At 50.1% G+C, this 22,902-nt stretch overlaps 1 protein-coding gene across 18 annotated transcripts in view; it reads left to right on the forward strand.

Moving 5' to 3' along the window:
• The window catches only part of MPHOSPH9 (M-phase phosphoprotein 9), a 63,743-nt gene that overhangs the window by 20,603 nt on the left and 20,238 nt on the right, over positions 1 to 22,902 (forward strand). For 16 of the 18 annotated variants that reach the window (XM_027772180.1, XM_027772176.1, XM_027772183.1 and 13 more), the window contains 7 exons: positions 2,667 to 2,754; positions 5,051 to 5,154; positions 9,356 to 9,478; positions 9,648 to 10,108; positions 10,770 to 10,925; positions 13,860 to 13,947; positions 15,892 to 16,107. In XM_027772180.1, coding sequence (XP_027627981.1) covers positions 2,667 to 2,754; positions 5,051 to 5,154; positions 9,356 to 9,478; positions 9,648 to 10,108; positions 10,770 to 10,925; positions 13,860 to 13,947; positions 15,892 to 16,107 — 1,236 coding nt within the window. The remainder of the gene's footprint in view (positions 1 to 2,666; positions 2,755 to 5,050; positions 5,155 to 9,355; positions 9,479 to 9,647; positions 10,109 to 10,769; positions 10,926 to 13,859; positions 13,948 to 15,891; positions 16,108 to 22,902) is intronic. The other 2 variants (XM_027772178.1, XM_006149251.3) reach the window with 1 other exon arrangement.

Raw genomic sequence — 22,902 nt, forward strand, 5'->3', positions numbered from 1 at the left:
CATCATCGTTTTCTTTTTCTTTAAGAATTATTTATTTAATTTTTATTTATTTATCCATTTATGTTAATTTAACCAAAGAGAGAGAGAGAGAGAGAGAGAGAGAAAGTGAGAAAGCAAGCCACCAGGTCCAGGACTTGAACCGTGGTCAGCCATGTGGGAATGTCCAGCGCCTTAACCACCACACCACCTGCTGGTCTCCATCATAGTTTTCTTGTTTATTTCATAAGGGAGAGAGACCGAGAAAGAAGGCATTCTGATCAGGGCTCTAGCCCTGTGACCAACCCCCAGCCAGCCTCAGATCCTGGCCCACATGGGCCTTGTGTACCCAGGGAGGCCTTTAGACCCGAGCTGGGCACCTTTGTCTGGGTGGGCCTCACAGAGCATGGTGTTTTACTGCTGCTCCACTGTGTGGCCCTGTTTTCATCTTACCAGGTTTAAGACAGCTCTGCTGGGGAGTCTTTTCTACTTCTGATAAACTTTGAGTTTGTGCTTTTATACAAGGAGTCTTTAAAACGTTTATGGAAATGTGTAGTATTAAAAAAAAAAACAACTATGCACCGATTTAAAAATTTGTTTTGCAAGGAACTAAGTCAGTGCTTCTAACTCTGTCCCCGAACGCCCTGACGTCCGGTGCCAAGTGGCTGTCTTTGTGACTGTGGTTCGGTACGTAGTTGGTGCAGCCTGAGTTCCGCTGTGCTGTCCAGGGCGTCACCAGAGGAGACGGGACAGCCGCTTCTCCTGGCCACCGGTCCCAGGCGCTCTACTTCCCCGGGGTACGGCATGGCCTCTCCGGGGGTGCAGCAGCACCACGGGGATTCTGATGTGTCGTCAGGTGTCGGACCTGCTGGTCTCACCCGACTGCTCCTCTGTTCCGTGGAGAGGCAGCCCCACCGCCCAGCGACCCTGCGCGAGGCCCGAGAAGGGCCCTCGTCGCCGTGTCCTCTGGCCTGGCGTCAGCGTCCGCAGGGCAGAGGGGGCAGCTGGGAGGGCATGTCTCGGAGTCTGTCTTTCCCTTCCATCAGCTCTGGGCCAACTCCATTTCCCCCTTTGTAAGTGAGTGAGATAGCCGGTCTGAAATCGTGAAGAGAAACCAAGTTTTTGCCTTTCCTCCGCCGTAAACAGCTTCGGGCTGATGGTTGGCGAGTTGGAGACGCCACACCTGAAACGTGGACTTACCCGCAGAGTTCTGAGTTCTCAGAGCTGGGGAAGCCTACTTAGGGGTGGCAGGTGCCTGCACCCCCAGCTAGTCAGGAGGCTCGTGATGTAGCCAGAATCGGGCCTGCCTTTCTTTCTTTTAAAGGCACTTTCCCCTTCATGTAACCCTTCCCTACTCCGATTGTTCCGTTCCGCTCTCGTGTGAGGAGTGCTCATGGACAGAACCCCCTTCCGCCGACTGCCCACACTCGCAGCTCTGTGCAGTAGCTCCTTCGTGGGGCATCGTGAGGTTGGGGACAGTTTAGTGAAAGGGAGTTCCAAAGCCCCAGCTACCCTCGCTGCCGTAGTCCTGGGCGGCAGCCAGGCGGACGTGGCTCGTGCAGGCCGAGGACCTCCCACGGGCTACCAGGTGCTGCGTGGCGCCGGTGCCGGCCTCGGCTCGCGTCTCGGGGCCCAGTTCGCAGTTCGCACTGCGGGGCTTGTCATTGACCAGCCCCTCGGTCCTCGGGGAAAGCCGGCGTGTCCGTCAGTGGATGCTGTCTGCCTGGAAGGGGCAGCAGGCTGCTGTGTAAACGGGTGAGTCCCCTCAAGCTCACCCTCATGTGAGTGTGAGTGTAAGTGCGAGAAAGTGAGCCTCAGTGAGTGCTGGTGCACTCAGTTCTGCCTGTCCGACCCGGGACTAGGACAGAGTGTTCTTTTGGGGATCATTTGACTTAGCTCGCTCCAGTCGCCGGCTCCTGTGCGTGTCAGTACCGCAGCCGCTTGAACAGGGGAGACTTTCAGACGAGACCAGAGGCGCTTAGGGCTCTCCCAGAAAGGGGCTGGGTAGGCTGAGTGGTGCCTGTGTGGCTGACGGATGGGTCCCCTTCTCTCTGGGACTCCTCCTGTCGCAGTGGGCTCATGGACGGTTGTTAGCAAATCCAGCTTAAGCACTGTTGGACAGGGGTCGAAAGCTTGGTAGAACCGATAAGAAAATTCCCGCAGAAATATTCCTGCCAGCCTGCCATGTGCAACAGGCTCCTTGTGGTCATGTCAAATATGATTTGTGTTAGCTCATGATAAAAGGGCATTTTTAGCCTCTTCTGGAACTAGTCAGCAGTCCTTTGTGTATACGGAGTGGTGTGCTGTTGAAGGTCCATGTGGCGGTGGTGGTCAGAGTTAAGGGGACGTGTTAACATTATCATCGCAGTGAGGAAAACGGGTTGTTACGGCTTTTATGTTAAGCTTTGTACTAAATGACTTCAGTTCTGAGCCCCTCGGATTTCTTTTGGAAGTGCATGGCCAATCACGAGCACATTTGAGGCCTGAATTCGTCCCCCAGTTTTCGCCTCCACCTTCACAGAGGACCGAAATAAACTAGCAGGTCACAGGGGGAAAGAAGCCCTCCCCTCGGTGTTCCTGTACTGTGGCACACTGTCCTGGATCCTCTGCTCCTGGTGTGGCCCCGGCCCGGCCTGCCCAACGGCCTGCCTCGTGGCCCTCAGCCGATGGTCTCCTCTGCTCCCTTGCAGCCTGACTTCGCTGCCGCACTCCCTCGTGCTTTTCACCTCAGCAAACCGGATGGAAGTCCGAGCTCGTGGGTGTCTGATTCAGGAACAGGTACGCACCCTGCAGTTTTAAAGATTTTTTACGAAAAACAATTCGTATTTCTTACAGGATGTCAACATGTATGAGGGTCATTCAAAAGTTATGAGAAATGCGTATTATGAAAAAACTATACATGATTTCAAACTTTTGGCACCAAAGCAAACTCATGCCCTGACTCACCCCTTCCACGCTTTCGAAGCCCCTGGCGCAGCATATCGTGTGGCTCTGTGCGTGGGTTACATGTCACAGCGCCCTCTGGGAGCTTCTGGCCTTAAGCCGACTGGCAAGTCCTGTGAAGAGAGAAGGAGGAGGGGTCTTTTATTTCAAGCAGCAGCTACAACCGTCTCAGCCCATTCAGGTGCCTCCTCATGGGCTGGACTCAGACCCTCAGAGCTGCTCTTTACTCCCTTCCCCAGGGACTTATTCTAGTTGTCTTTCCCTGTGCCGAACCCTGCCTCAGGCTCCGCGGCTGCTGAGCTCCCAGGAGTGTGCCCATGGCTGGGCTTTGGGTGGACTTGGAGCCGACCCTGGCCTCCTGTGTGGTCTCGGGCTATGGAGCCTGGCGTTTCTCCACCCCAGCTGTGTCTGGTCTGGTCCTGCTTTATATAACATTTCCCTCACAGTCCTCATCTAGTTGCTCAGGATGAATTAGCTTGAACCCCAGCCACTTCTCCCCACTCCACTGCAGCTACCCTCATCTGTCAGTGGGGAGCTGCTGCACTTGCCCCACCAGCCCCACCAGCCCCTGCCTGCACCAGTGCCTGCACCAGTGCCTGCACCAGTGCCTGCAGTCTGTTCTTGACACAGTAGCCAAAGGGCCCTTCTGACGGGTAACTGAGATCCCGGGACTCCTGCTCGGTACCCTCCAGTGGTCTCTGCACGCCCTGACGCGAGGCCCTCGTGCTGGTGCCGTCAGGCCTCCTGCAGTCCATCCCCGCCACAGAGACTGCTCACATACACCAGCACACTCTTGGCTTTAGGGCTTTTGGACTGGCTGCTTCCTCTGTCCCGAATCCCCAACCCCCGGAAAGGGGATTGCCTTCACAGATGGCAAAAGTGGCTGACTCTCCCTGCACTCTTGCCCTCCCAGTGAGCCAGCTCTGACCACCCTATTCAAAACTGGTATTTCAGGACCAGCAGTTAGCGTAATGGCTATGTCACTGGACTCCCATATAGTTGACTGTGGTTCGAGTCCCAGACCCAGTGGCTTAAACTCACACCGGCGCGTGTGCATATGTGCCCAAGATCCCGAGAGGAGAATGGAGGAGAAGGGATTGTGGCATGGCCATCCCCCCGGGGGTGATCTCTTGTTTTCTGTCTTTCTGTCTCTGTCTTTCTGGCGAGCGCACGTGCCCTATAGCGAAAACCTCTAAAGAAAAAAGAAACCTGATATTTCACCATCTGCACAGTCTCTTTAATCCTGTTCAACAATTTTAAAAAAGAATTATTAATTTTATTTATTTTGGGACCAGCAGTTGGCATAATAGCTGTGTCATTGGACTCCCATGTAGTTGACTGCTGTTCGTGTCCTGGACCCAGTGGCTTAAACTCACACTGGGCGCGTGTGCGTGCGTGCCCCAAGATCCCAAGAGGAGAATGGAGAAGAAGGGATTGCGATGTGGCCATCCCCCCTGGGGGGTGATTTCTCTCTTTCTGTCTCTCTCTCTCTGGCAAGCGCATGCGCCCTATAGCAAAACCTCTCAAAAATAAAATTATTTATTTTATTGTTTTTTAATTTGCTCTAGAGGGCACATGTGCTCACCAGAGAGAGACAGAGAAAGGGAGGAACCAAGCCATCAGGTCCAGGGCTCAAACCATGGTCAGCCATGTGGGAGTCCACCACCTTAACCACCATGACACCTGTTTGCCCGGTTATTTTAATTAATTAATATTTTTAAAGTTGCATGCACATTTACAATAGAGAGAGAAAGTGAGAAAGCAAGCTGTCAGGTCCAGGACTTGAACCACGGTTGGCCATGTGGGAGTCCAGTGCCCTAACCCCACACCACCTGGAGGCCCAGTCCCGGTTTTATTTAAAGTGTCCTTATTCATATCTGTCATGAGAGAGAGGCACCCCAACAGAGTTCTGACTCCATGCTTCACTCCAGCCACGGGTGCACAGGCGCCCAACGTGGACAGCGCAACCTCGGGATGCGAGCCTGGGACTGTCCGCTGCGGGTCTAGCATTGTGGAGCACTGTTACTGCCCAGGGCATCGCCGACTGGCCCAGTTTTCTCTCAGTATAAATGATTCTGAAAGTGTGTATGTTCTCTTTTCTTCCCCCGTTCTCTGTCTGGGTGTGTATTAGGACTGACATACTGGAAGCTGGAGGAGAAGGACCTGTATCACTCTTTGCCGGAAACATTAGAGAAAGCGTTTGTCCCTTCCTCCTCAGATACGTCGTCAAGCCAGGTAATGAACGCGGTGATGCAGGTGCTCCGCTGTACGTTGCGTTTCGGCTCCTGAGCCTCAGGAGGGCGTGGACTTCAGACTCTGCCCTCGCCTGCTTCCAGCTCCCACCTGTCTGCTCCCGCGTGGTCTCGGGAGCCACTGGGACTTGACGCTGAGGTGTCGCTTGGTGCGCCGTGCGTTAGGTGAAACGTGTGTGTCTGCGCTGTCGTAGAGGAAGAATAGGTCCCAGCTCTCCTTTCCCCCCTCTAAACCTGTGTTGATTTTCCATCCTAGCACACCTGGCATGGGTCCATTTGTACTATAATTACATGCACTTTAATTTGCTGTATTTTCTTTAAGCAGGAAGTATGCATATTTTATTTCAGAATAAATAAAACTGCTTAGTGTGTATGTATTGATGCTCATATGAATATTTCATGGTTGTGTTTTTAAATTTATTTGATTTTATTATCATTTTAAGTTTTACTACAGGGCATATGCGCTCACCAGAGAGAGACAGGGGTGGGGAAGTGTCAAAGCAAGTCACCTGGTCAGGGACTCAAACCACGGTCAGCCATGTGGGAGTCCAGTGCCTTAGGGAGCACTGTTACTGCCCAGGGCATCGCCGACTGGCCCAGTTTTCTCTCAGTATAAATGATTCTGAAAGTGTGTATGTTCTCTTTTCTTCCCCCGTTCTCTGTCTGGGTGTGTATTAGGACTGACATACTGGAAGCTGGAGGAGAAGGACCTGTATCACTCTTTGCCGGAAACATTAGAGAAAGCGTTTGTCCCTTCCTCCTCAGATACGTCGTCAAGCCAGGTAATGAACGCGGTGATGCAGGTGCTCCGCTGTACGTTGCGTTTCGGCTCCTGAGCCTCAGGAGGGCGTGGACTTCAGACTCTGCCCTCGCCTGCTTCCAGCTCCCACCTGTCTGCTCCCGCGTGGTCTCGGGAGCCACTGGGACTTGACGCTGAGGTGTCGCTTGGTGCGCCGTGCGTTAGGTGAAACGTGTGTGTCTGCGCTGTCGTAGAGGAAGAATAGGTCCCAGCTCTCCTTTCCCCCCTCTAAACCTGTGTTGATTTTCCATCCTAGCACACCTGGCATGGGTCCATTTGTACTATAATTACATGCACTTTAATTTGCTGTATTTTCTTTAAGCAGGAAGTATGCATATTTTATTTCAGAATAAATAAAACTGCTTAGTGTGTATGTATTGATGCTCATATGAATATTTCATGGTTGTGTTTTTAAATTTATTTGATTTTATTATCATTTTAAGTTTTACTACAGGGCATATGCGCTCACCAGAGAGAGACAGGGGTGGGGAAGTGTCAAAGCAAGTCACCTGGTCAGGGACTCAAACCACGGTCAGCCATGTGGGAGTCCAGTGCCTTAGCCACCACACCACCTGCTGGCCTAGTAGCCGTGTTCCAGAATGTAGGCTAGGAAACAGGAGAGCTCTAACTGAAGCCACCAAGAGAGGAACAAGTGACATACACACACGGGGGCAGTGGGGGTCCAGTGCACCTCTGAATGTCTGTGTTCCAGAGAGCGACAGAGACCCGCATTCCAGACTCAGGAAAGGAATGAACAGATCAACACAGAGAGATGGACCCGTGGGGGTTGTGTCCGACTCAGCAGTCACATTGCACGGGTCGCCTGCTGCTCTGGAGCGGCTGCACTCCTGTGCCATGTGTTGCTGAACTGAGGGTGCGTCAGGTCTGAGGTTTCCCTTTTCTTTCTAGACAGGTACAGTGTTTTCTTTTGTTACTTAGAATTTATATTTTATCCTTAGGAAGAGCTTTCACACTTAATTAGCCATAGATTTTTATTATATATCTCTATATGTACTTAAAAAGGAACACAAGTGAATTAAAATTGGCCAAAACATACTCACTACAGAGGCTGATACTTTTCAACTCACAGTGGATTTCCATGTTTTCTGTATATTCCTTTGGGTTCCCAAGAGCATTGGTGATACGACATTTCTCTAAAAATACATTCAGTGCTTGGAGCTTTTTATTTATTTAATTGCTAGAGGGCTTGCGTGCTTGTAAGAGAGACAGAGCACCCAAAAGGCGCATGGTCATGTTGCTGTCCTGCCCTCCGTACCACCTCCCCTTCAGGGGTTTCGGGCACACGTATGCACTCATGTCTAGTGTGTTTTCAAGCCGCCAGGGCCGGGGTATGAATTTGTGGTTGAGCACGTGGGATCCAGCACCCTTCACTGCTGAGTTATGGGGCCAGCCTTGGCCGTTCTCTGCAAAGAATGGAAGGTGCGGGTGCTGAGTTTTCACCTGAGTCAGAAATTACGCAGCACTAGTGCTCGTCCAACTCTGGATGGGGAGCGACGCCAGACGTGTCCGTGTCACCCCCTCCCTTAAATCCTGGTTCTCAGGGCCCGTTGCCGTCTAGGGTTTTCTTCCACGCTGCTGACACCTGTGTGGTCAATGTTGATGCTTTTGATAATTGTTTATGAGCAGGCAATGGCAGTTATGTCACAGCTATTACCAAAATCGCCAAAAAGCAGTTGTCAGGTACAATTAATTATAAGGGGCATCCTCATCTCAGAGATGCCAAAATATAGTAAGAAAATAATATTGTAGACTGGTGAGACAAGGTAACTCCCGGGTGCACACTCTAAATAGAACATCACCACCTGTTCACAGGTCACCAGGCCAGGGCCCCTCCAGTGCCGCTTAGCCTAGTCTTGAGCTTCGGGGCTTGGAAAGAGTACTATAGGGTGTTGGTATGGAAAGAGTAAAACTGTAAAGCAGGATTATGGGGATTGTGGTTACTGTGAAAGGGTTAGATTTGACAGGTTAATGGCTGTAATACACACGCAAGAAGTATAATTAATTGTCCTGTTCTCAGACTATAGGATATATTAAAAAAGATTGAGTAGGCTGGCCCTGTGGCCTGGTGGGTAAGGGAGCTGGATTCCACATGGTGGACACCGTGATTTGAATCCTGGCCCCAGTGGATTGAAAAACACACGGGGCATGTGTGCATGTGTGCCCCAAATCCCAACAGGATAGGAATGGAAGAGAGAAGGGATCGTAGGATGACTGTGCCTATTGTGGGATGTTTTTTTCCCTTCCCCTTCACTGTTTCCTTCTGGTGAGTGCATGCACCCTTTGATAATTATTTAAAAAAAATTAATTCAGGGTGTTCTGCAGCTTATGTTGGGTCTGGAAATGGGACCTAAATTTAAAGCTATATGGTGAATGTGTTTTCTTGTTGCTTTAAATGTATTCCTTATTAATTATCTCCTTTGAGGTAACAACCAGAGTTGAAATTTGAGGACCAGGGTTAATTTTGTATTCTTGTCACACCCTACAAATAATTTGAGCCCAAAGTTGTAATGTTTTGGGCTTAGACCTCTTTGTAACATTTGTGGTGTAGCAAAGCCCCGATTTCCTGATTGCCAGCTTTAGAAGTTATGGTCATTACATTACTCCTTATATTACTAATTGGAAAGAAGCGGACTTCTTTTTCTTGTAGTTTCTTTAAAAATTTTAATTAATTAATTTTTAAAATCTGCTATAGGGCACATGCAGTAATGAGAGAGAGCGCGCTAATGAGAGAGCTCACCATCCAGCTAGCCACCAGGTCCAGGACCTGAACTGTGGTTCTCAGTGTAGCAGTCTAGCGCCTTAACCACCATGCCACCTCTGACCCCTTAAAGCTTCTTACCTACCCTTTTTTCAGGGGTGGGTATGGTTTGCAGACTCTTTTACAACGAAACCAAACCAAGCATGGCTCTCAAGTCTCGATGGGAGGCGTGCTGCTGATTGTGCTGTCCTTTGAGGCACGCGGAGTCGATTGGCCCAGAGTTCCTCATCCTGCTTCAGACTTTCATGCTGACCTCTTCTCCACAGACTTGGTTCTTATTTGAGTGTGGGCGTTGGGGAAGGAATACCGAAGATTTTATTCTTTGAGAATAGTCATAGGCTGCTTAATAATTTAAGCTCAAGTTATCCCCTTAATATTTATAGTTAGGAGATATAAATATTTGTTTCATTCTGAGGGAAATTCATAATAATAGGAAATGACTTTCAAACTTATACATCTGACTGTTTAGATTTTTAACTTAATTTTCCAAATCTTTCAGTAATCCCTTTATGGTGCAGATTTTTTTTATGATGCAGCTTTTTATATTAGTAAATATTTTCCATTGCTGATAATACCATTTAAATAATTCTGTTTCGTATCTTTAAGTCTAATAGTAGTAATGGGATGCAGCTACCATCACTGAAGGATATTTATCATAAAAAACAAAGGGAAAAGAAGCAGTTACCTGAGAGGAATCTCACTTCTCCCAACCCAAATCATCCCCCGGAGGTAAAGTTGGCAGCGTTCTGCTGAGCGCAAGTGACGTGCTCCCTGACTCTGGCTCTGGCTTCTTGTGTACGCTTTCCTTTCTCGCGCAGATCTGCTGCTGCTCCCTCAGAAACCAGCAGCCGAGCACGGAACTGAGGCTCAGGTCTCACTGTCGACTCTCTGTCCGTAGGTGCTGACTCTAGATCCAACGTTGCACATGCAGCCGAGTCAGCAGGTTCTAGGAGCCCAACCACATGGCTGCTTGAACGCCCTGGATGAGAGGACATCCTTTTCACCAGACTCGGTTCTAGAACCTAGTATGTCCAGTCACTCGGACATTGACTCTTTTTCACAAGCAAGTAATATCGCTGCTCAGTTATCCGGATTCTCCAAACACTCTTCAAGTACAAAGGCTTCACCAGTGGCCTCTTGGAAGAATCACGCATTCCAAAGTGAAAGTAGGACCAGCTCCACGTTTCCTTCAGTGTGTACTCTCACTAGTGACGATGTCTCGGTCAACACTGTAGACGAAGAGAACACTGTCATGGTAGCGTCAGCCTCAGTCAGTCAGTCCCAGCTTCCAGGTACAGCCAACAGTGTCCCAGAATGCATTTCATTGACTTCCTTGGACGACCCTGTGATATTGTCTAAGTATGTATTTCAGTGAGTGCCTTGTAATGTTCATAGATTTTTGTGATGTCTGAATGAATGATAAACATGGTTTTTACTGAAATTTAGTAAGGTATAACATCTTAAATTGAAAGAGCGATATAGGGGCCAGCAGGTGGCGTGATGGTGAAGGCACTGGACTCCCACATGACTGACCGAGTTCAAGTCCTGGACTCTGGCTTGAAAATCAAGCCAGGCATGCCCATGTGTGGGTGTGAGTGCCTAAGATCCTTGGAGGAGAAGGGGTTGTGGTGTGGCCATCCTCTCTCGGGGGTTATTTCTTACTTTTCCTCTCACTGTCTATCCAGTGAGCACATGCACCCTAAGGCAAAAGTCTCTTAAAAAAGTAAATAAAATAAAAAATGACAAATGGAATTAAATAAATAAATCCTTTTTTTCTTTTCTTTCTTTTTTTTTTTATTTAGAAAAAGAGCAATATAGCATTTTACGATTGAGCACCCAAACATTTATTTTGGATGTTATTAGTTATCAGTTGTCTGCTTTCTGGGTATTAACCCGTTGTCCTCTTGTGGGGTGCAAAGGTAGGCTGTAGCTCCGCCTGTGAGGACGACTGCGTCCCGAGCTCTCGTAGGACAGGGAGGAGAGGTGTGCTTTCTTAACCTTGCGTGTTTTAACACCGCAGCATCAGGCAGAGCCTGAAGGAAAAGCATGCGCGGCACATAGCAGACCTTCGAGCTTATTATGAATCAGAAATAAATAGTTTGAAACAGAAGTTGGAGGCAAAGGAGATGTCTGCCGTTGAAGACTGGAAGAAAACCAACCAAATTCTCGTAGACAGGTAAACTTGCCGTTTAACTGTGAAGGTCGTGGCTCCCATTTGGATGTATCATTTCCACACAAGCAGGCTGTACTGTGGTGAGAAGGCACACTGAGAACGTGTGCTTTGGATTTGAAATTGTAGCGCAGAGACATGTTTGAGGCATTTTTACAGATCTGAACCCACCTCTTAGGTACGTTAGTAACTGACTGAGGCCATTCGCGGCCGACGGGCAGGTGCTGAGGTCATCGAGCAGGTTGTCCATGTCAAGTGTTTGTGGGAGGAGTGGTGCTGCCCTGTCCTAGAGCGAGGTCTGCGACTCCTGTCCTCTGCCAGGCACAGCGTTTTTTGAGTGCCTGGAATTGCACACTTGGAAATACTGCCGTTCTCAGGGCCAGCACGTGGCACGGTGGTTCAGGTGTTGAACTCCCACATGGCCAACCACGGTTCGAGTCCTGGATCTGGTCACTTGGAAATCCTTCTGGGCATGTGTGTGTGTGCATGCCTAGAATCCCAGGAGGAAAATGGAGGGGAGGTGATTGTGGCATGGCTGTCTCCCGAGGGATGAGTTCTCACTTTTCTTTTCACTCTCTCTCTTTACCACTCTCTGGGGAGCACATATGCCCTATGGCAAAACCTAAATATATATATATATCTCCACTGCAGTTCTCTTGAACCTGTGGAGCAGTTACCCCACAGAAATGTGAGGAGGGTGGCCTTATGCTAGGGACGGCTTCGTACTTACTTTAGAGAGAATCGGTTAGGTAATCTGATGCTTGCAGTTACATGGGACTTAGCCCGAGAGTCGCTGCAGGTCTAGGTGGCAGGAAAGAGTCCTCTAAGGCAAGGAGGGAGAAGCCCCTTTGAGTAGAGCACGAGGGCACTCGGAATTTCTGGGCCAGCCAGCAGTCTCTTTTGGAATTGGAGAAAACTAGCCTGTGTACCGAGTAGTTCTGGTCCCGGCCACACTTGAGATGGCCACCTTACTCGGTGTGTCCGCAGCTCGTTTTGCTTCTGGTGGGGGTTGCAGTAGTAGGGAGAGGTATGTGAAGAGGGTCAGAAAAAACCAGCTTCGGGGGTTTTCTTTCCAGGCTTTTTGCCACAGGGCACATATGCTTGCTGGAGAGAGGCAGAGAGAGAGAGAGGGAAAGTGAGAAATCACCCTGCATGGGGAGGGATAGCCATATTGCAGTCCCTTCTCCATTCACCTCTCGGAATTCTGGGCACATGTACACATGTGCCCAGTGTGATTTTCAAGCTGCTGGGTCTGGGACTCGAACCACAGTTGGCTATGTGGGACCTAGCACCTTCACCACCCCGCCACCTGCTGGCCCTAGCTTTAGTTTTTCAATAACAAAAAGAGTAGATTGCAGGATGAAAAGTTGGTTCTTGTTTTTATTTTATTTTTCAAGTTTGTCTTTCTCTTGCTCATGCAAGAGAGAGAGCACCCAGCAGAACCTCTGTGCTGTCTCCATCCCCAGCTCTGAGCTCCTGGCTTTGTGCATACACCCAGGGAAGTCTCTGGACTCAAACCTGGACTTTCCTGGGTGGGTCAGCCTCACAGAACATTGACATGTTACCAGTGTGCCCCTGTCCAGCCTCGTGTTTTTTTGTTTGTTTGTTTGTTTGTTTTTCCTTTCTCCATTTAAGAAGGCAAAGTTTGGGGCCAGCAGGTAGTATGGTGGTTAAGGTGCTGGACACTCCCACATGGCCAACCATGGTTCAAGTCCTGGACCTGATGGCTTGCTTTCTCACTTTCCATCTTTTTCTCTGTGTCTCTGGTCAAATTAAAATAAATGAATGAATAAATAAAAAATAGTAAATCTTAAAAAAAAAAAAAAAAGGGAAAGTCTACGGGTACATTCTGCTGGAAAACAGAAGTGTGACAGAAACCCAGCAGTGGACTTAAGGCACCCAGTACACGACAGCTAATCGACACGTTTTCGTGTCTAAAAGCTGCACAGCACGAGGAGGGGGCAGTTTGGAGTCAGGACTCTAATAAACGGCCACCTAGGGCCCTGGAGCGGATGTCCCAGTGCTGCATAGGGAGGACCAGTACGCTGTTTACCTTCTCTCGCTTCCGGCAAGGCTTGATCTGGCTTCCAGTGTGAACGCTGTGTGTCACAGAGGACAGAGGAAACAAAACAAGAAACTGTCATCGTTTAGGACTGGAGGGTGAGTTCCCAGGACTGGAGCCGGTGTTAGCAGCATACACGCCAGGCTTTTTCGTCAGACTTAAAATTGCAAATCAGAGAATCCCACTGGTACCACAAATGGCACCATTAACACTTCCCATGGAGGCCTGCTGTGATGTCAGATAATTATGTCACACAGTTGGCTCCGCCGAGTGCTGGCGTATGCGACAGAGTGGTGGTGGAGACGGTGCCATGCAGTGAACACGTGCATGGTGACTAGGTCGGCGATCTGTCCAAGCCGGCCGTGTCTGTGCCCCGTCTGAGGGCGCTGGTGCCCAGGGGTTAGGAGCGCCAGCTCCAGCCAGACTGCCTGGGTGGCATCCCAGTGCGACCTGCAGTGAGGAACTGAGCTTCTCTGTTTTCTCTTCTGTGAAATAGGGCCAGCGGTGGTCCTAGCTACACGATCCTGAGGATGCATGGGTAACCAGTACTAAATAAATAAGCTTTCAGTACTCAGGCAGTATCATTAAGCACCAGTTCACAGTGGTAACTCAACTCTTCAGCGTATCTACTTGTTCTTCAGTTCTGTGATAATTAACTTTACAAAGAAAATCTTTAATTACTAGAAGGATACATTCGCGCCAAGTTTGAAGTGGTACTGGAGGGCGTCATGTCGTAGGAAAAGCAGGCCTCCCTGCCCGCCGTAGTCTCAACCTCCCAGACTGACTTTTTGTATCCTTCCAGAAATCATAATGTTTATGTGTGTATGTAGATTTTATTTTATTATTTTTTTAACTGAAGCTAAATTTATGATTTTTAGATGTGGCCAGTTAGATACTGCTTTGAATGAAGCTACCAGTCGTGTGAGAACACTTGAAAATAAGAATAACTTACTGGAAATAGAAGTGGTAAGTACTCCTTTTTTGGTGGTGGTTCTAGTGGCTCAATGTTGATTGTTTTTGTTAACTGAGCTTGAGAGAGTCCTTGGTGGCACTGGGGACGTGCTGGTCACTTTCTCAGGGCCGACTTGCCGCGTTGGTATCTCCAGTGCTGCTGCTTCATCCAATACTGCCCTTCTGCCTTTCAGAACTCCCCTTTATTTTAATTGGGCATAATTGGCAGACAGTCAAAATGCCTTTTAAAGTATCCAAGTCAGGGTTCTTTTAGTATATTCAGAGTTGTGCAGCCCTCGCCACAGTGGATTTCAAACAGTTTCTTAGTCAGAAGGAAGCGCCACAGCCCTCCGTCATCAGCCCACCCACACCCTGGTCGCCTCAGCCCCTGGCAGCACTGACTGTCCTTTCTGCCCATGTGGGTCTGCCTCTTCTGGACGTTGACGTACACAGAATCGTCCAGAACACGGCCTTTTAAAAAAATAGCCAACAGGCACGTGTGTGCTCATCAGAGCTGGAGGAAGAGAGGGACGGAGCACTCGCGGGGCTTGGCCACAGCGCGGCCCCTCTCCTCCGTTTCTCCACCGCGCCGGCGTTCTGGCGGCCCACCCGTGCCTGTGGCGTGCTCTCCCAGTCCCTGGGGCTGGACTGAGTGATGGCTCACCCCAGCTCCCTCAACCGCGGAGCTCTGAGGCCAGCCCATGTCTATTGCCATGTCTGTGATTTCTTTTTTTACTTTGTTTTATTTTGAGAGTTTTGTTTTTTATTAAGAATGATTTTATTTAACTTTATTTATTTATTTTAATTTGACCAGAGATGGTCAAAGAGAGAGAAAAGAAACCACCAAGTCTGAGACTCGAACCTCAGTCAACCGTGTGGGAGTCTACTGCCCTTAACCACCACACCTGCTGGCTCCTGTTTGAGAGATTTTTGCCTTAGGGTACATGTGCATACCAGAGAGACAGATAGACAGACAGACACAGTAAGAGGGAAAGGAGGAAATCACCCCCCAGGGAGATGGCCATGCTGCAGTCTCTTCTCCACTTTCCTCCCGGGATCTTGAGCACGCACACCCAGTGTGAGTGTCAAACCACCACATCCAGGACTCCAACTGTAGTCGGCCATGTGGGGAGGCTAGTGATGCAACCACTATGCCATCTGCTGGCCTGCCATTTCTTTCTATATGCACATATATACATGTGTATGTGTGTGTAAATATTTATTTATGAATGCGTGAGAGACGCACCCTTGATTAGGTCTCGTCCTGCCGTAGCCCCTTCCCTGGCCCTCTGACTCCTCAGGACCCTCTGCCCACATGTGCCCCTGCTGTGTTTTCAGGCTGACCCAGGAATTCGAAAGCGCAGTCAGCCACTTGGGTTCCAGCCGCAGGGTGTCCACGCTGGTGCTGCCTCGCGGTGACTGAGCTCACCACCTCCATGTTGCAGCTCCCACCGCCGTCAGTGGCTCTCAGCTCACCGCCTCCCTAGTGCAGTGCCCACCCCTGTAACTGGCTCTCAGCTCACCGCCTCCGTAGTGCAGTGCCTGCCCCCATAACTGGCTCTTAGCTCACCGCCTCCGTAGTGCAGCGCCCGCCCCGTAACTGCCTCTCAGCTCACCTAATTTTCATTTAAGATGTTATTACTGGGACCAGCAGTTAGCGTAATAGCTATGTCGCTGGACTCCCATGTAGTAGACCACAGCTCGAGTCCTGGACCCGGTGGCTTAAACTCACGCCGGGCTTGTGTGTGTGTGTGTGTATGTGTGTGCGCCCAAGATCCCAAGAGGAGAATGGAGGAGAAGGGATTATAGTGTGGCCATCCCCCCTGGGAGATGATTTCTCGCTTTATGTCTCTCTGTCTCTTTCTGTCCTTTTGGCGAGCACACGCGCCCAATAGCCAAGAACCTATCCAAAAAGAAGAAAGAAAAAAAAAGACGCTGTTATCCCTCTTTCCTTTGTAGAGTGATTTGAAAGAACGCTTCAGTGCAGCCAGCAGTGCCTCCAAAATTCTGCAGGAACGAATCGAGGAAATGAGAACAAGTAACAAAGAAAAAGACAATACCATTGTTCGACTAAAATCCAGACTGCAGGATTTAGAAGACGCTTTCGAGAATGCTTATAAACTCTTAGATGATAAAGACGCTAGATTAAAACAGGAAAACAAAATGTTTCAAGACGTAAGTAGCCAGTAATGGTGATGAAATGGCATGGCTGGCTGAGAGTGACGTATTGAGGTCCTGTCCTCTTATAAGCTAAGAGACCTTTTCTCAGTTTCGTCTCCCTCTCTAATTTGCCAGAGGGCATGTGCACTCACTGGAGAGCGGGGAGAGGGAGAAAGGGCGCAGGCACCCTGGGGCATGGTCACACTACAGTCTCCCCTCCATGTCTTCCTTTGGGGATTTTGGACAGGCACCTGGCGTGCTGTTGAGTCCTTGGATCCAGGACTTGAACTTTGCATTCGGTCATGTGGGATCCAGCCACTCTGACCACCGTACCCCCGGCTAGCCATCCAGGTTTCTAATAGGTAGCTTTGCGAGGGCGGGTGGAGCAGGCGGGTGTCGTCACCTGGGAATGATGGCTCCTTCACGCTTTCTGCTCTGCAGGCCGGCTCTCGAGCTGTCTTAACTCAGCGTCTGCGCCTGTCAGGGCAAATGCTGCGAACCAGGTTTAGAGCAGGTCGACTGGACTTTTCCCACTGTGATTGAATTTCACTTAAAATTTACATTTGTATAACATTGAAACTGGGTTAGGTTTTGGGTTATATTTTTATATTTTTTTCCAAGTTTTTTTTTTTTTTTTTAGAGGTTTTTACCTTAGGGCATGTGCATTCTCCGGGGAGAGAGAGAGATAGAGTCAGAGACAGTGAAGCGGGGTCCGTGGGGGATCACCACACCGCAGTCCCTTCTCCTCCATTCTCCTGGGATCTCCAGCACACGTGCACGTGCAGCTGCCATGTTTCAATTCACCAGGTTCAGTACTCAAATTAGTCAGCCATGTGGGATCCAGTGAAGTAATCACTATGCCTTCTTCTGGTCCCTTTTCTAAGGTTTTCCTTTTTTACCAGAGGGTTCACGTGCTCACATATGAGAGAGGAGCCCTCTCCCCTCCACCAGTGGGGCAAGATCATAGCACAGTCCTCTTTCCTCCATCGCTCCATTTTGTAGGAACTTGGGGCATGTATGCACACATGCCTGACATTGTTTTTAAGCCATGGGACTGGTATTCGAGCCATCGTCAGCCATGTGTGCCTGTCTGCACGCTGACTTAACTGCTGCGTTTTAGGGTCAGCTCCTTAAGTTTTTCCTCTTTCAAAGTTTGTCTCCTGTGAGTGAGAGAGACAGAGAGAGACAAAGACAGATAGTACCTCTAGGTCCTGATTCTGCAGTCCACCCCCAGCCTTTAGCCAGCCCTGGGTCTTGTCAGTCATGTGCCCAGTATGCTCAGGGAGGTCTCTGGACCTGAACCCGGGACCTTCCCATACTATATGGCTGTACACCCACCTGGCCCCTCCAAGTTTTTCTCAGTGGGTTTTTTCCCATAAATCTGAAAGTATATTTAGGCTGTTCAAATTTTCTACCTGGTATCTTTAGCTCTGTTGCGTGTTCCTTTGGCATTTTGTTTTATGGCTTTTTTGGGGGTTATGTTTGTGTCAGAGGGCACGTGTGCTTGCCAGAGTCAGAGGGAGAGCAGGGGGAAAGCACTTGCCAGCAGGGCGTGGTCACACCGCAGTCCCTTCCCCATCTCCCCAACCTGTCGGGATTGGGCACGCATGCTTATGTGCCCAGTGTGAACACACAGCTGCTCGGCTGGGTGCAGAGTGTGGCTGGCCTGGTGGGACCCAGCTGCCTTCACCACTGACTGTGGGGCTGGCCCGGTATTCTGTGTTCCATTAGCGCTGTCCATGGCTTTGGTCATTACTGTTCTTTTTCGAGTGTTTTAATAGTGCAGGTGTAGTGTATGCGAGTTCTTGTGCTCCCTGTCTTTAAAACCTCTCGTACTTTTTACCTTGACATGATTTCAGACCTTTAGGAAGTTGCAGAAAGCGCACAGAGTTTCCATATATACTCTTTGCCTAGATTCCCAAATGCTAAGATTTTATAGTGTGTGCTTTACCACTCTTCCACAAATAGACATTTTTCCCTAACCTATTTGAGGGTAAGTTGGTGATGTGATATAACTTTCTTTCTAAATACTTCAGGGTGTATTTTCTAAAAACAAGGACAATCTCCTGTATGACCACAGCAGAGTTTGGAAATGCACATAGTGGCCTTCATCTGCAGGTTTTCGAGTTTTGCAAACGCTCCCATGTAGGCCTTTGCCCAGGCCGTGTCGGGGATGCCACACAGCTGCCCACAGAGCCCTCTGGCCGCCCGTAAGCCAGCAGGGTTCCTTTTTCTTGGTCTTTCATCATCTTGACACCTTTGTAAATCAGAGTCCGTTTATCTTATACCACTGTGCTTTCCAGTGTGGGAGCCACTAGCTGCAAGTCGCTGTGCAAATTTGAGTGGGTTAAAATTAAATTGAATTTGAAGTCAGTGCTTCACCTGCACCAGCCACATTTCAGGTCTCGGCAGCCATGGCTGGCGACTAGGACTAGCCATGCGCTCGGCACACCTGTCTCTGCGAGGTCCTGTGGGCGTGCTTACCGTCAGGCTGCCTGGGAGGCTAGGACTGGCCATGTGCTTGGCACACCTGTCTCTGTGAGGTCCTGTGGGCGTGCTCACCGTCAGGTTGCCTGGGCTGCTAGGACTGGCCATGTGCTCGGCACACCTGTCTCTGTGGGGTCCTGAGGGTGTGCTCACCGTCAGGCTGCTGGGGCGGCTAGGACTGGCCGTGCCCTTGGCACACCTGTCTCTGCGGGCTCCTGCAGGAGTGGTCACCGTCAGGCTGCCGGGGCAGGAGGCCCTTTCACTCTGCCGTGTCAATTCTAGTCACCTGGGTGAGGGAGGGAGAGGCCGACTGCCAGGTTTCCTTGCTAGAAAGTTGCGTTTTCCCCTTTGGGATTAGTGAGTGTCAAAATTCTGAGGAGGTCATTGAGGCATATGTAATGATCTTTTGCTCGTCAAGCTGTTAGTCCCAAGTTCGTGCTTCCATGGAGGAACGTTAGTGGAAGGGGCAGTTACTGTGCGGGCTTTTCTTGCCCTCCTGCGTAAATCCGTCTGTTTACTCCTGCATTTGGCAGACGGGTTTTGGCCTTTACTGTCCTGTATGTGTGTGGATCCGTGAGTCTGGCGCTGTAACCCGGGGGGCTACTGTCCCTTCCCACTGTGCTCGCGATTCTCTGCTCACGTTGTCCCAGCTCTGGCCAGCTCCCACGCCCTTCCGACGTGACTTATCCTCAGCACCCACCCGTACTTCTGGCACGGCCAGGCGTTCCGGCCCATCTCAGGCTTTCCTATCCCAGCCCTGGAGTCAGGCATTTCCCACGGAGCTCCGGATCCCTTAGTGGGAGATGGTATTGAGCAGCCAAGATCTGACAGTAGGAGTGTTCATGGCTGTTGCCATGCCCCTCGCCCCCTTTTAAATTTTGCCAGGTGGTACGTGGTCATGTCACAGTCCCGTCTCTGTTTCTGCTTTCGGAATTTGGGGCACACACACGGCCCGTGTTTCTCAAGCTGCCAGGTCTGGAATGCACATCACACAGTTGGCCACATGGGATCCAGCTGCCTTAACCGCCTCGCCCCAGGCTGGCTCACCATTGTTTTCGATCACTTAGAAACCCACCACAGTTATGTGTGAGTAGCAGTGAAGTAGCAGATAATAAAAGTAATAAAAAATAATGTTCATTTGTTTTAGCTGAAATTTTATTAATCTAGCCAGTGATAGCACCACACGTTCCAAATACTTCGGGCATAGAGAAGAACGTGGAGAGTGACGGTCCACCCTCTACAGGCCATCTATTGATGCCGTGGAACACCCGCTTCTGTTCCTTCCTCCCCCGCCCACCGGCCACGCGTGCTCCCTCCTCCCCTGCCTTTCCCGCTCCTTCTACACGCATGCATGTACTTGGACGTCCTAAACTATGTGAGTCGGATTGCATGTCTCTCTGCAACTTGTTTTTTCCCTCTCAACATTGTTTCTGAGGCTTATATTGCTACATTTAGCTTTTATTTACTTATTTTAAAAATTCTTGATGGAGTATGTGAGCATGTACTTGAGACAGAGATAGAGAGAGGCCCTCTTCCCAGGCTTGGTCACGCCGCGATCCCCTGCCTTGGGTCCTCTAGCCTGTTGGACCTCGGGCACTTGTGCATGTGCGCAGCATGTTTCAGACTGGCCAGGTGGAGGGTTCGGCCCGCAGGTGCCTGTGGGGCCTGGTTTTTCTTGAGTGGCACATTTCCCCTGTGTTACAGAGCCAGACTTCCATTCTTACTTAGACAAACTCACAGTATGGCAGGTATATAAAAATAATTAGGAATAACAAATACACGTGAACATGACACCCAGCTGAAGAAATAAATGCCAGGACCAGCAGTTAGCATAACGGCTATGTCACTGAACTCCCATGTAGCCGACCGCGGCTCGAGTCCCGGACCCGGTGGCTTAAACTCATGCCTGGTGCATGTGCGTGCGTGCCCAAGATCCTGAGGAGAATGGAGGAGAAGGGATTGTGGCGTGGCCATCCCCCTGGGGGGTGATTTCTCGCTTTCTATCTCTCTCTCTTTCTGGTGAGCACATGTGCCCTATAGCAAAAACCTTTCCAAAAAAAGAAAAAAAAAAGAAAAAGAAAACAATAAATGCCACAGGTACAGTAGGAGACCCCCGGGTGCCGTTTCCTGTGCCCTCCTCTGCCCTTCTGGGAGTGCCTGATCTGGACTGTGTGACTGTCATCCCCACGCTTGTCTGTGTCATCACATCTGGGAGTATTGTTAGTTCTTCAGCACATCCTAAAACTTTTTGTAAATGCCATCATCCGATATTTACTATTCTGTAGCTTTTCTACTGGTGAGGCTTACCTAAGTGGATGGATGTCACAGCCTCCGTTCCTGCTCGTCATCCATTGTGTGGATCCTCCGCAGCTCACCTCCCCATTTTCTGTTGCCAGTTTGCTGCTCTGTATGAGTAATGCTGCCATGGACGCGTGTGTGCAGGCTCTCCAGGGCGCCGGCGGCCTCCTCCCCGTGTGTGCGGGCTCTCTAGGATGCCGGCGGCCTCCTCCCCGTGTGTGCGGACTCTCCAGGGTGCCGGCAGTCCCCTGCCCGTGTGTGCGGGTTCTCCAGGGTGGTGTTGCAGTTCCTAGAGCTGCAGGACAACTCCCTGGAACTTGACCTACTCTTCTCATGGGCTGTGGCCCAGGAACTTAGCTGGGGCACAGCGGGGGTGGCTGTATCTAGGTCCACTACTGGAAGCTCAAAGGCTAGGGCCAGAGCTCCTGGAGGCCGTAGTTGAGCACTACTGAATAGCAAGTGACAGTTGCGCATTTCCTCCCCTGGGGCTGACTGGGCTGCTTTGTAGCATGCGGCTGAGCACAGGTCGAGTAAAGGTGTTTGTTACCTGTGCTACATTCTTTCTTTTCTAATTTGCTAAAGGGCACGTGCACTCAAGGAAGGAAGGCACACACCCTGGGAGGATGGCCCACCGCAATCCCTGGGGTTTTGGGCACTCACCCACATGCACTCAACGTGAGTTTCAAGCTGCTGGGTCCAGAACTCAGACTGCAGTTGACCACGTGGAAGTCCAGCACCCCAGCCACGACGCCACCTGCTGGCCCCAATACCACCTTTGGATGGGGTGTAGCAAGGTTCTTGAGCTTTTGGGCCTAGAGATGTTGCTGTGGCCATCCCTGGGGCACAGCCTGAAGTGAGAACGTAGATACTGTCCCCTGCGTACCCCAGCTGGGACCTAGCCTGGGGGCACTGGCCTTTGTACCAGGCAGTCCGAAATTGCTCTTTGTGATTGGACCAGTTTCCTCACCAGCGGTGAGTGGGAACGCTGAATGTCCTCTCAGGCTGCCAGTGCTTTGTATGGTCCAACCCCTTCATTTTTGCCAGTCTGATTAGAGTAAAATGGTTATGTGTATCATGGTCGTCTTTTCTTGGCCTGTGGCTTGCCTTTTTACCTTTTGTTTGTGTTTGAAGGTTTTTGCCTTAGGGTGCATGGAGAGAAATAGGGCCGGTGGAAAGGCCACACTAGAGCCTCTCCTCCTTTCTCCTCCTGGACTTCAGTGCCTGCATGTGCACGCCCCCGGTGTGATTTTCAAACTTCCACGTCTGGGACTCAGACTGCCGTCAGGGAAGAGACTCCAGCGCCTTAACTCCATGCCAGCTGCTGGCCTGTCTGGTGTTTCTTACGGGGTAGAAGTTCTGTGTTTTAATGTCCAGAGTGTAGTCTTTTCATTTATGGTTTGGGCCTTGTATTCCCCCACATTTCTTGAACTCCTAACTTTATCTATAGTTAGGGTTGAACACTGGGGTCCTTCATGTGCCATTTGGCTACTGTAGATTCTGGGCCAGCCAGACTGAGGAGGCTTAGTGTCACTGCTCACGCTGTCTGCGTGGTGAGGGGTCCCGCCCTCTCCCCCTCTGCCCGGCACACAGGGCTTTGGCTGTACCCGCTTTCCCACCCTCTTTTACGTTTCAAGTCCTTGGTTTCTGAAATCCCTTAATGACATGCCTTGGTTGAAGACTTGTTACTCACTTATTTTAAGAGAGATTTTTGCTATAGGGCACGTGCACTCACCGGACAGACAGAGAAACAGAAAGCGAGAAATCACCCCCCAGGGGGGATGGTCATGCCGCAATCCCTTCTCCTCCATTCTTCTCTTGGGATCTAGGGCATGCACGCACACGCGCTCATCGTGAGTTTAAGCCGCCGGTTCTGGGACTCGAACCATGGTTGACTGTGGGAGTCTAGCAACGTAACCATTACACCATCTGTTGGTCCCATATCATGGCTATTTTAAAAAAAATAATAATTATTTTATTTAACTTATTTATCCATTTCTTTGCTTATTTTATTTTGATCAGGGAGGG

This window comes from Tupaia chinensis, unplaced genomic scaffold (assembly GCF_000334495.1).
Source record: "Tupaia chinensis unplaced genomic scaffold, TupChi_1.0 Scaffold000258_1, whole genome shotgun sequence".
In the NCBI taxonomy this organism is placed as follows: domain Eukaryota; kingdom Metazoa; phylum Chordata; class Mammalia; order Scandentia; family Tupaiidae; genus Tupaia; species Tupaia belangeri.